The sequence below is a fragment of the Corvus kubaryi genome, unplaced genomic scaffold, assembly GCF_017639235.1.
Source record: "Corvus kubaryi isolate FWS band 111438036 unplaced genomic scaffold, C.kubaryi_AGA036_p1.0 74, whole genome shotgun sequence".
Classification (NCBI taxonomy): Eukaryota; Metazoa; Chordata; class Aves; order Passeriformes; family Corvidae; genus Corvus; species Corvus kubaryi.
In genome coordinates, this window is record NW_024582061.1 from 8,272,189 (window position 1) to 8,285,306 (window position 13,118).

General features: G+C 46.7%; 1 protein-coding gene across 2 annotated transcripts in view; it reads left to right on the forward strand.

Moving 5' to 3' along the window:
* Positions 1 to 68: 68 nt before the first annotated feature.
* The window catches only part of CREB3L2 (cAMP responsive element binding protein 3 like 2), a 73,630-nt gene continuing 60,580 nt past the window's right edge, over positions 69 to 13,118 (forward strand). For both annotated transcript variants that reach the window (XM_042050487.1, XM_042050488.1), the window contains exon 1: positions 69 to 254. In XM_042050487.1, the coding sequence (XP_041906421.1) occupies positions 147 to 254 (108 nt within the window). In that variant the 5' untranslated portion in view covers positions 69 to 146. The remainder of the gene's footprint in view (positions 255 to 13,118) is intronic.

Sequence of the window (13,118 nt, forward strand, 5' to 3'; positions counted from 1 at the left end):
CGCCGGCTGAGGGGACGCGCCGGGGCGGGAGCGAGCGCGCGTCTCCGCGGCGCGGGGGAGCGGCGGGGGCAGGGTCCGGCAGCGGGGCGGCGGACGGACCGACGGACGGACAGACCGACGGGCCGGCGGGGGTGCCTGCGGCCGCCATGGAGGTGTGCGAGAGCGGCGGGGAGCAGCCGCCGCTGCTGCACTGGGACCGCAAGCTGAGCGAGCTGTGCGAGCCCGCAGACCCCGAGACGCTGCTGAGCCGCACGGTGAGGAGCGGCGGGGGCGGGCGGCGGCTCCTGGCGGCGCCGGGAGGCCGGGGGTGGGATGGCTGAGGCGCCGCCGTGGGCTGCCGCGTTTCGGGGGCCGTGGCAGGGTTCCTCGGGCTCCCCGTGGGCCGGGGTGTCCCTGCGGGCGCCAGGGTCGGCGCCGGGCGGGTTCTGGCCAACAGGTGCTCCCCGCGTCCCTCGCCGCGACTGCCGCCCCTCCGGGGCTGCTCCCCCGAGGGCCGAGATGTCCTGGGGCAGGCCTTGGGGTCCCTTCTGCGCCGGGGGTCTCAACTCCCGCCCCTCCGAGCCTGGCGGTAACCGGGGTCCCGCAGCCCGCGCTCCGTCCGTCGCCGCTTCCCCCCGCCCGGCCCGGGCTCCCTCTGCGCCCTCGGCGGTGCCGCTTCCCCCGGGCGACCCCTCAGGAGTCGCCGGCCGCGTCTTCTGCCAGACGAGACCCGTCCCGCTTCCCAAGAGCAGGAAGGAAGTGACACACGTTTCGATGGTTTTGTTGTTTATTTTTTGGCTTGAATCCCCATATTTTGGCTTGTGCAAAACGCACAGTTCGGACAGTTCCGAAGAAATGTGTCTTGTTATCTCTGCTCCGTTGGTTCGCTGTTACTCGGGAGGCTTCTCGCAAGCACAGAGAGATACACGAATATAAACCCGCATAGGTGCAAATCCCAAGTGGAAGTGTGCCGGAGCACCTTGGGACAGCAGCATGGAAGAGTCCTCCAGTCCCCTGCTGGTGCGAGGCTCAGGGCAGCCACGCTTGGTGTGGTTGTCGAGCACGTGCTTGGATGGAGACTCAAGAGGAGCATGGTGGTGGTGACTGGGATGTGGCAGTGCTTGGATGGAGACTCAAGAGGAGCATGGTGGTGGTGACTGGGATGTGGCAGTGCTTGGATGGAGACCCAGGAGGAGCATGGTGGTGGTGACTGGCATGTGGCAGTGCCTGAGGGACGGCGCTTGGCAGGGGCTGCCATGTGCTCCGCGTTTCTTCCTTGCACCAAAGAGGGTGATGTGCAAATACAGCCCCAGAGTGAGGGGCCCAGCTCTTCACAGGAGCAGCGGTGATCCCATGGCCACTGCCTCCGTGCAGATCTTGGCATTAGTCTTGTAAGGCAAACAAGGAAAACCTTATTTGTTGTGTGTGGCAATGCTAGTTTTACTAATCCGGGATCGCGTCTTTCACAAGCTCCAAGCCTCGTTCCAGCAGGAAGCAAGCCTGCTGCACGCGTGACGGTCTTTAAACAGTGTTTGGCTTCTTTATCGTTGAAAGTCTTGGGCTTTCTTGCGCAACGTGTATCATCTGGTAGATCCGGGCAAAAGCAATCATGTTACGGTGGCTTGGGCTTTTTAAAGAGCCAGGAGGAGCACTTAACAATGGAAAGCTCTTCCCTCAAACAGCTGTTTTCTTGTGGTTTTGTTGTTTTTTTTTTTTTTTTTCTTTATCAATAGGAATGTTGTGAGTGAAATGAGGGGCTCTTTGGAGAGTGTTCCCCTTCAGATTTTACAGCTGTGCTGGCATACTTCCTCTTGCTCTGTTTGGAGCCTTGTGATGAGAATGGAGTTGCCACTCTTTTGTTTTCTTACTTAGTGTTCTCGCATCTTCTTTAATTAGTGCCCCAAAGGAGATTTTGCACTTGGGCTAGAACTTGTGGCCACAGTGACATGGATATGTGTCTTTTCTGCCCTATTTCAAGGAGTCTGAGAATTGAGTTTGCATGTATTGATAAAGAAAACATGCTGTTTGTCTGGTGGGTGGAAATGGGATGCTTTTCCCTTTTCTGTTTTCAAGTTTTATTGGGGATTTTCAGCTTTAAATGCTATGATGATGAGCATTTTGTAAGGGGCATAGCTGGATCTGCAAAATTTTGGGCTGTGATGATCTTCGTTGGCAGTAACACTGACATTGATTTGTTTGTGTTGCTGTCTTGTTTGATTGGGTCTTTTTAGGAGTTTAAGATTTCTTGGGAGACCCTCTTGAAGCCAAATAAAAAGTGTGAAATCAATTTCTCTTTTTGGTTGTTCTTGGAATTCTTCTGAAATAAGTTTCAGAAATAAAAGCCCAAGCAAATGCTATAAAGTAGGTGTAGTGACATATTGCAATCTTTAAAGAAGAAAAGAAGGTTTATGAAATTAACATCCTTTAAAGTGAAAAAACCCCACACTTCTGCCTGTTGAACTTTTTCTTTTGTGAGTGTGCTCTGCCATGTGGAGGAAAATACTGAGCTTGATACCATGAAACACAAGTTCTCTATTTACCTCTGGCCAAAACTTCATAGAATTACTTGAAAAACCCAAAACAAACAAACAGGCTCTCTGGATGAAACATCTGTTCTTCTCCTGGGTTATACTTTCCATCTGGGAGGACTGGTTTGACCCAGTTACTGTGCTGTGTTTATAAACTTACTGCAGGGTCTTTTTGAAAAGATTGGGATGATGAGGAAACCCTCCTGCGCTCCCCCTGCAGAAGTGCCCATGCCCTGTGCTGTCTGTCACCCTCACAGCCAAGGAACACATGTCCTACTGCATCTTCTGGTCTTCACACACTCCCAAGGTGTCCCTTAGCTAGATGTGCAGGTCTGCATCCAAGGAAACTGTGGGCTTAGGAAAGGTCTCTGGGACAGTCACGCAGCCCTAGGAGCGTGAGCTGGACTGGCAAGGGGGAGGAGGGAGAAGATGATGATGAAGATGATGATGATGATGACTGAGGGGAGCGCTCACAATAGGAAGAAGAATCAATGTCGTTCCACAGTCAGACCTACCTGTGTGTACAGACTGGTGAGGGTGAGAATTCCGTGCCAACTGCCTTTTGTGTATTTTAAATTAAAATTTAACCTTTTTACAACCAAAAAGGCTGTTCCCAGCTCTTGTTGATTTGAACCTAGCAGACAAGTGTGAAAGTATGCATACACTTAAAAAGTCGACCTCTATTTTAAACTGTTCCAGCCTGCCTTAATTACCAGGGTTGAAATCCAACCTCCTGGGGATTTACATTTCTCTTTAACAGCTGATGATTTCACCAGTGCCTGGAGCTGTGTGAGGAGCCATTCCCTCACTCCACTGGTGCTGTCAGTGATATCATCAGCTGTACCTGGAGAAAGTGGGGCCTCGAGGAGCTCAGCTCTACTATTGGCAGGTAGCAATCCTTGAGGTGGCTCATTAAAGTCCTCACCTGGATGCCAGATAGCTTTATAGCAGTTATTTTTCCGGAGTGGTTTAGTTTCCCCTGGAAGAAAAGGCCGAAAGATTTCCTAGAGGCGTGTTCATGGTATGTGTCACATGTCTGCATCATATAATCTTCATCTGTGCTGTAGCTTGTTGTGACTGTGTTGGTAGTGCCATGTGCTGGCACTGTGCAAGGCAGTGTTATTATTATTATTTTTAGTGTTATTATTGTTATTCTTTGCTTTTTCCTGGTGGTCAAACAGAAGGCAAACACAACACCTGCCACTGCCCAAGGGGAGAAGGAGCGTGGCCAGGTGGCAAAAACTCCAGCTTCTTGCTGCTGCTGTTACTTTCCATAACACACAGGTGGGCTTGAAGTGGGAGAGCTCTGCTGGCGGCCGTGGGACTGTGCTGGAATTGATCTGTGGTTGGACATGGCCCAGCTGGGACTGTGTTTTCTGTGACAAGTGCCAGATCTGGTGCAGATGGATGAGTCTGACAAACATGCTGTGAAATGCCAACTACCTGTCCCATTGCTGGATGGGGGCTGAAAGGCAGATGGTTCTTAGGAGCCTTTGGCATTTAAAACCTCTTTATGTAATACTGAGGAGGCAGTTTTATTTTTCCCCTCCATTTTCATGGCTATTTTAACACATTGGCTGCTGTTTCCAGATGGTAGCAAAATGCAGCTGAATGTAGGCATGGATGTGATCTTGGCATGGCAGATGTAGAACTGCAGCTGCCCTACAAATACATGGGGACAGCAACTGGCTTAGATTTAGGACTAAATTCCTAGATGTCATGTCCTGGATGTCTGCATGAGTGGTTAACTGGAAGATGACTAAAAATGCTAAATAGCCCAAATGGTTTATTGGAACTTGGAAGTCATGAAGAAATTGAAATTAGTGAACTGTCACATTGCTGCTGCTGTTGTCTGAGTGGTGTTTGAGCCCTGTGATCCTGTTTCCATGTCGCTGGCGATGCTTTGGGCATCAGCTCAACCCTGGGACCAAGGGTGTAATGTAGGTTGGCATGAGAGGAGGACGCTTCCCAGGCCCCAGCTACCAAGTTTCTGTCTCCCTTTGAAAGCAAAACCAAAGGTGAATGTTAATGCTCAGGGTTGTGATTGTCATCTAAGATGAGCTCGGGAAACTCTGAGCTGGCCTTCTTTCCTCCCCATTACAAACCTCTGAACCTCACCGGCGCTTGCTTGGTGACTCATTTCCTCTGCTGCAAAAACGATGGTTGCTGTTACTTTGTTTCTAATGACTTCTGCAGGAAAGCTGCCTCTGGATGAGCTGCCAGGGAGTGCCTTGAGCTTTCGGGGTACGGCAGTCGTTATTTTAAATGGATGACAGTGTTGGATTTTTACAATCTGTGTGTATTTAACTGAAAGCTGCGGTTACTGCGGCGGGTATGGATGTGGAGCTGGCTGTAACTTATGGTGTGGTGGCTGCATGTAGCTCTCTGGTGTCAATATAGTTGGATCCAACTTTTGTTTCATTTTGGTAGGGGGAGAGCTACTTCATTTATTTGCACATGGGGTTTGGTCTATTGCCCACAAACCATAAAGCTGAAATTCCTCATTCTTTCTTCTCTATACACCTGCAGCTGACTTTATGTAAAATATTTGTACAGTCAGTACTTGCAAAGATTTTTCCAAAATTGCAGTAAAGAGGGGAAATGAGAAAGTTAGATTTTTAAATAGTTGTATACAGATCTCATACAAAGCAGTAGTGTTAAATTTTGTCAATGACTTTCCATATCAATAAAAAAGTCAACATCACAACTGCTGAACAGCAAAATTAGTTGTATGCGGTACCTTGCACTGAAAACCATTTCTTCTCCTCATTTTCTTCCCAAATTGAAATAAGAAAACTATTCCAGTTTGCCAAGAGACATGTCACATACTTGTAATGGGTCTAACTGATCTACAGTTCCTCTAAAAGCTGAGATAAACACAAGTAGGGGACTTTGAAACTTTACCCTGCTGTTTCCTGGCAGTTAAAATTAGAAAAATGGGGCTATTGAGTTGCTGGCTGTAACTGTATAGTGAAGTGCTTGATCTGCAGTGAAGACAGGAGCTGGAAAAAATGTTAGTCTGTCCTGGGACTGACTTTGAAGCGTGGTAGATAGGAATGAACCAGCATTTAATGTACAAACCCATTCTTTATTCTTTTTCCTAATGGACGTGACTGATGTGCACTGTCCTCTGTAAATGTTTCCTTTGGAAAGCCAGCCCTTACGCATGGAGCAGGTTGTGCACGATAGTGGGGGTAAAGGAATTTCACTTATGGTGTTACCAGACAGGGCTTTCCTGTGTCTGGAGTTGTTCAGCTTATCTACAGGGCTGGTGGGAACTTGTGCTCTTTGCAGGTCTTTGTTTGTAATGTGAAGAGTCCCTTCTTAGCTGGGACTAAGTGAGTTTCCCCTATCTTGGGATGGGGACAAGTTTTTATTAAAGCATTTTATTAAAGCATTTATTATCTCGCTTTTTAGGATTGTCTGTGTCTATGGAGGAGGCCAGTGTGTGCTGTGCCGTGCTGGCTACTTCTCTCTCCACAGAGCTGGGAGCTCTGTCACTGTGGGCTCATTTTCTCTTGGTCCCTCAGCTAACAAGGTCCCTCCGAGATGCTTGGCTGTTGCTTTGAAGACACTGTCCTTCGAAAGTAGCCCCCATCTCTGACGAGGGAAGTTTTCTTGCTGGCTTTGCGCTTGCAGATAGGTGCTGCTTTTTTGTGCTGTATCCAAATGTTGGTTATCAGGCCGTGCTGTCCTTAGTGCCGTACACCTTCCTCCCTGCATTCCCAAAAGCTGTTTTCCAGTCACTTTGTAATACTTGATTTAAGCATCCATCATCTGTATCCTGTGTCTTGGGCTGCTTCTCTCGCTTTTGGAGAAGGATAATTTTGTGGGTGAGACGTTAGCAATTATTGATAGGTGAAATTGCTGTCAGATACAGAGTGTCTGACCTGCCTCAGTGGCGTTTGCCACAGGCTGCATTGGCTGCTGACCCTGAGCTTACAAGGTCCCCCCTTTAACTCCTCTTAAATTCCCTAGAGCAGCTTGCTTTTTCCAAGAGGAATACGTTCCTGGTGGGTCCCTTAGGGGTGCTCTCACAGTAGAGCTCTTTGTCTGTGTTTTCAGGAGGGTACATTTTTTCATGCTGTTGCTCCCTATTCATCTCTCTCTGAATCATGGAGATGCCTTTTGGCTGTGTTTTTTGTGGGTGACAAGACCTGACAGTGCAGTTCTGCACCTGGATGTAACCACAGGCTGTTTTGGCAGCTGGCTGGGAGCTCATCCAGTTTTAAAATGACTTTTTTTTTGCCAGAAAGTACCTTTCAGGGATATCAGTTCCCTGACACAGATTGCCCTGTAGCAGCCGAGGTACTGATGCTGACATGAAAGGGCAGATAGGAATATTTGGCTGGGGAGGGGGCAGTGGAACTGCATTTTGAGCTAAAGGAATGTGCAGTGGGAATAGTCAGAGTAGATTTATGAGTTGTGCTTAGATGTAAGCCTGATGTGTGCATGTGTATATTTATTTGACACCAGTAGACAATTATTTGGAAAAGAACAGGGTTTGCCTGGAACAGGTATTTGTTCAAGGATAAATAGGAAAACGGGTTGTTTGAGAAGGATGTGGATCTGTAGCAGAAAAATAGGCAGACCTGATATTCAAGGAAGCACTCGTGTTGGATTGGTCCATGGTCCCACCACCCCTCCATGATGTCAAGTGCTGGTGAAAAGTGGAGGCTGTCTTGGATGCTAAATTATTTTTCTTTCATAAAAGTGAAAGGAATGGCATGCAAAGAATAAGCTTGGCTTAGGGCCACAATTTTGCTGGCAAATATGTTTCCCTTTCACCTCACTGAAGTGAGTAATAGGCAGTAAAGAAGACAGGTGAAAAATGGTGGGGTTTAACGAGGCGTAGCTGAGGTGGACATTCAGCCTGAGATGCTGAACTTTTCAGAGCAGGGATTTTTTCCTCATTCTTTCTGTCTGTGAGGTGTCAAACACAGATCACAACTGCAGAAAAGAAAGTCACTGGGTTGAGTTGGATCAGTGCTAAATGTGTGCAGGAAGGGTACAAATACTCCAAATAATGAGCATTCCCTCTCCAGAGGGTGGGTAGGGAAGTGGAGAAGGCAATGTGAAAAAATAAAGTGTGGTTAAATGGAATAGACCTTAATGGCTAGAGCTGTCCTCATAGGTGCCATCCATCCAAATGTGGAGCTGAATGCTGCCAGTAACCTCTCTGTGCCTTCTCTGTGTCTTGGAAACAGCTACCTTTTTTTTTTTTTTTTTTTTTTTTTTTTTTCATCTGCTGCTAACTGGCTTTCAATCTTCTGTATGTGATCTGGCTCTGCTGTTGCGACAGGCAAAAATTTAATGGAAGAACATGACACCCACTTAATCTCTCTGCTCTTTGCCAAAGACAAACATTCCTCTGCAGCTGTGCCGGGGCTGGCTTTGTCCCTTCATGCAATTTGTCAGTCATATGGGGTGAGAAACAGAGACCAGGCTGCTCTGATAACCTCTTAGGGAGCTCTGGGTGTCTTAGGGAGCTTCAGGCCTCCTTCCTTGCCAAATTGGAATTGTCCTGAGCAGCAATGCAGGGCAGAAGTGAGTTGGTGCTGGTGGAGGCTTCTCCCCTGTAGTTCCTGATTGGCTTCAGTGGCTCACCTGGAGCTGGGCTCACTGCTGTCCTGCAGCTCTGCTGGGACAAGCCCTGGCTGTTTGGTGACCCTACAGCGCTCATCTCCGAGCTCTTGTTGCAGCTGAAGTTGCCTGCAGAGGTAAGGAGTGTGCTTTTTGGGGTGAGATGGGCTGATCTCCATTAGACAGGAAGAAAGTCATTTGCCCTTGTTCTGCACCAGAGGTGTTGAGTGCTGCCCCTAACTTTGGATGTGAGCAGAGTCCTCAGCTGTGGCAGAATTCTTTGAAGCACATGGTGGCTTGTGAAGCAAGAAAAGCATCTTTCAATTGCTGAGATTTGGAGCCCAGTCTAATTTCTCTTCTCCAAAGTTTGGATGCTGCGATGTGAAGGTCTGTCAAAAAGACTGGAAAAAGAGTCAGGCTCTTTGCACCACAGCATGACAGGAGGGTGAGAGGAAATGGACATCAGCAGAAGTGAGAGACGTTCAGACTCGTAAGGAAAAAGGGCTTCATGGTGAGGATAACTGAGCACTGGAGAGAGAGCTGCCCTGGGAGACTGCACCACCTCCTTCCTTAGAAGTTTTTAGGACCTGACTGGATAAAGCCCTGAGTAAACTGGTCTTCGGTTAGTGCTGGCCGTGTTTGGGCAGAAAGCTGAGCTGGAGACAACCTGAGCCCCATTCCAGCTGGCGCTGTGCTGTCGTTCCTTTCACAGCAGTCTGGACTCAAGGCACTGACCTGCTCAGATTTAGATAGGGCACTGCTGAGCAGCAGACTTGTTTGTCTATGCTACCTCATACCTGTGTTATTTCCTTTTGTGGATAACCCTGAAACTGTGGGTGTGGGAAGAGACCACCTCATGGGGTAGCTCACACGAGTAGCATGGAGAAGGTTTTCTAGACCTAAAACTTGAAAAACACTCAACAAAAAAACCCCCAATCCCCAAACTCCCCCAAATTCAATACTTGAATACCAAGCAGATTTCTTGTCCTTCATCTCAACAGCAAATTTTGTGCACAAGAGAATGCTTATCCCAAGGCTGCTTTTTTTCCCAGTCTTCTATAGGTTCTTTTGTTGGCTTCAGTAATCTGCCTGCCGTGTTTTGATTTTATGGGGGTTATCTGAAGACATGTGTGTTCTCATTTATGGAGCCTCTGGTACCCACAAGAGAGATTTGTGTATGTGTAGAACCAAAACTCAGGAGCAGCAGAGAACTGATCTTCTCCCCCGGATTTTCTCACTGCCAAAGCAGTGACGGCAGGGTTGCCTTAGAAAGCTTGTGGTATTACGGACACGGTGATGCCTTCAGGAGGAGCCGAGACTAAGAACTTAGAACTAAGACTGCAGTATTTTTTGCAGCCAGACACCTGGCTTTCTGGAATCCGTCCTGGCTAGCAAAGGATGAAGACTGAGGGAAAATATGATGTCTGAACTCTCCACTTTCATAACTCCTACTATGAGGCAGCGGCTGACTTTCTGCAAAACATCTGTCTTTCTCATCATGGGTGTAACTGGCCTCGTCATCAGCACTGATGGTATGTCTTGTTTGAGCTCCTTGGTGCTGCAGCTCCCTTCCCCTCCTCCTCTGTGCCTCCCCCCTGCGCAGCTGGGTGTGCGACTCAGGCCTGGGACTGGTGTGGGGTTTCAGGCAGGCTGGTAAGATATATTTTTCAGAAAACAGGCATCAAGCAGAAGGGTTTTTTTAAGAAAAGGAAAAGAAAAGCAAGACGATCCTGCCTACATATGGCTCTAATGCCTTGTGTGCTCCCTGGTGAAGTGCTACAGGGACTGAGGGCTCTCTGGGGATGTCCATCATGGTTGGCTGTGAGCCATCTGCCCTTCCTCTCACTGGGAAGCATTTCCTCCTTGCCTCTCCAGATGGATGCCTGCATGTTTGGCTGACCCCTTCCCTCACAGCACTCCTGAAGGGGCTCACTGGGAGAGGGCAAGAGCTGGCAGCTGCAGGAGGGCTCCAGGTGTGCGTGGGTGCTGCTCCCTCGGGATCCCCAGCTGGCTCGCTCCGCCGGCTGCTGGAAGGCACTACTCAGGTGTGACTACCTGCAGAAACAGGCGTGGCAGGAATGAGCTTTGGCACTATTTTTAAGGCGTGAGCTTTCAGGATGCAAAATTTGTCTCCTTGAGCCTTAGTGCTTTTGCAGTTCTTTTTCAGTTCAGCTTGTTTGCTCCTCCTGGCTTTCAGTGGATGCTGTTGCTTGCCAGAAGGACTGAAAGAGAAAAAGTAGTATTTTGTACTTGCCCAGGGTGACTTGTGACTTTTCACTTGGTTGTACTAATTCAGAGCAAAATTATCAGAAGAGTGCTTTGGGGAGTCTGCTCTATGGCTTGGGAATGCTTCCCTATTGCCATTGTTTGTCTGTTGGGTTGCTAGAAATATGTTAGAAAAACCACAGGGAAAAGATGAACTTAATTTATGTTGCTGTTTTTTTTCCCAACTACAAACATCTCTGCAAGATCAAGATGAACACAAAAAGTGACTTTCAAAATTGTGCAGTTAAAGTCTTGATTACTGTTCTAAAAAGTTGAAAGGCATTTTGTATCCAGAACATCTTTTTTAGCTTTAATGAAAAAGAACCTTGCTTGGGACAGCTTAGTTGGGGATAGGAAAAAACCCTACTTGGTTTTAAGATGTGGCTTCAGTGCTCAGGAGGGACATTACATGGTGTGGTAGCTGGGATGGAGCCACTGGAGCTCTGAGGAACTTCTGGTCTCATTTGCTTTTGTTTCAAATGCTCAGGCATCTGAGGGGGAAAAGGGAGCTTGGAATTATAAGCAAGAAAGGAGTCTGCAGAATCTTGCATTGCTGAAGAGGCTTTTGAAGCAGTTAATGAGTGCAGAAAGCTGTAAAGTCTGGGTGTCGAAGGAGCCAGGGTTGTGACTGGGGATGGCCAATTAATGGTGCCGTTCCCATTGCTGTGATTAAGGTGTTGGAAAGCATGGTTTGGGGAGATTCTTAAAACCCTGGGTCTTGCAGGTGTCAGTATGTCACAGTTTGGCTGAGGACCTTTCAGTTCTTGACACCTGGGTATCTGAAAGAGAGGCTAATTTGGGAGAATGCCAAGAAAAGCAGCAAAAGTGGTTGAAGTAGCAGGTTTGTGAGAAATGATTACAAACATTAGATGTGTATTGCTTTGAAGGTGGGCAGGTGTTTGGAGGAGTTTGAGGAAGTGGTGTGATCAGAACAGTTTATGTTGAGCTCACATTACTATTCCCGAGGCATCTTTCTCAGTTTCATGTGATGTATGTCATTTTCAGTAATGTACCAGAATAGAGTGTCTGCGAAAACTTTGATTTCAGCTGTGGTTCTCGTAACACACAGATAATGAATATTTCTGTACTTGCAGCAAGATCCCTTCAGAGCTTTGTGCTTAGATTAAAATTATGAAGGGGATTATGTCTCTTAAGATTACGCCTTTTTTATACAGCTAGTGTCCTCTGCAAGTATCTTTTCTCTTTTTGCCTGATCCAATGCTTACAAGTTAGTGAAAGGTAAAAAAGAATCGGTGTGAAATTAAGAGAAGCTGGTGATGATCAGCAAAGAATATCCAAGGGGGAAAACACAATGTTGGCAAGTATAAGGGTAGCAAGGGGACTTCTCTAAATGGTGTCTCATGAAAATTAACCACTGTCAGTAATCGGGTTACAGAACATCTTGGAACCAATAAATCTAGATAACTGGAAATCTGGATAGGCTGGAAGGTCCCAGAGGAAATGTTCGGCTTGTTGACACTGATTTTTTTGGGTCATGACATTATGAGGAAATACCTGAAAATAGTCAATTAATAGACTAAAGGGGAGGAAATTAAAATTATACACTGGAGATCCTGGTACCAAACATATGTAAAAATTCTTGGAATCTTTTAGGATTCCACAGTTACAGAGTGGAATAATACAGATATGATTTAACCCTGGTAGGTAGAATTTAATGGAAAGCAGATATAGTCAGACAAACATGGTTTCATTCTTTGAGATGAAAAGAAATTGATAGTAAATGGAGACATTTTGCAAGCAATTTGCTTTTTATTTTACTGTATTGGTTGAAAGGTTGTACCACAAAGTGTATGAAATTAAAGGGTTGACTCAAAGCAGTTGCTAACGGAGAATTGGTGTCAGAGGATAGATTTATTGAGTTCTGCAAAATGGTACCAGACAAGAGGCTTTTCCAGGTTTTCATCCATGATCTGGAAGCAGAGTTATGTGACTAGGAACAAAAAACTGTATCTACCTATGGGACAGGTGAATACATATTGGAAATCAGAACTTGGAAAGCATTACAAAAAAAGTGCTAAAATATACTTGAGTTAAAAAAAATGCTCATTCCTCAATCTTTGAGGCACACCCATGTTCTCCTCTGGCAGTTATATTTCAACAAATTATCAGATCCTGTATAAGAGTACCTCATGGAAATGGTGGGTTAGGACAGGGAAGATTAGGAAGGTTTCATAGTCCTTTCTAGCTTGAAATGCTGTAAAACTTTATTGCTGGGCCTGTTGACTCTCTGGATACTTCAAGGCATAACATACATCACATGCATCACAGCATTTGGTCATTTTCCTAAACTGTTGATTTCAGTGAAGTTTAAATAAATGCTTTAATTGCTTCAAGCTGTTTTTGAACTGCTTGTGTTTATCGTGACACCTCTTGGCACATATAAACGAGGAAAATGTGCAAGCATGGGGGGAAGGATAAGAATTCTGATAGAAAAAAGGCATTAGTCCCAAAATACAAGGCCACCTTTATGTATATTCCCTCTTGAAGTTGAGTACCAAAGGTGGCCTTGTATTCTCTGAGCCTCTGTCTGGGATAGACTGGGTAAAACACATGTGATTGGTGTCAGTGTGCCAAGGGTCTTCAACCCTGGCAAGTGAAAGGCAGTGGAAAACAAGAAAGCAAAACAGGGTGAAGCATGAGGAAAAAGGGAATGTGTGAGAAGATGGGATAAATATACAGATAAAAAAGCAAAGTTTGTAGCTTTCATTTTAAAGGTGTAATTCATGGAAGGTGGTGGTGGAT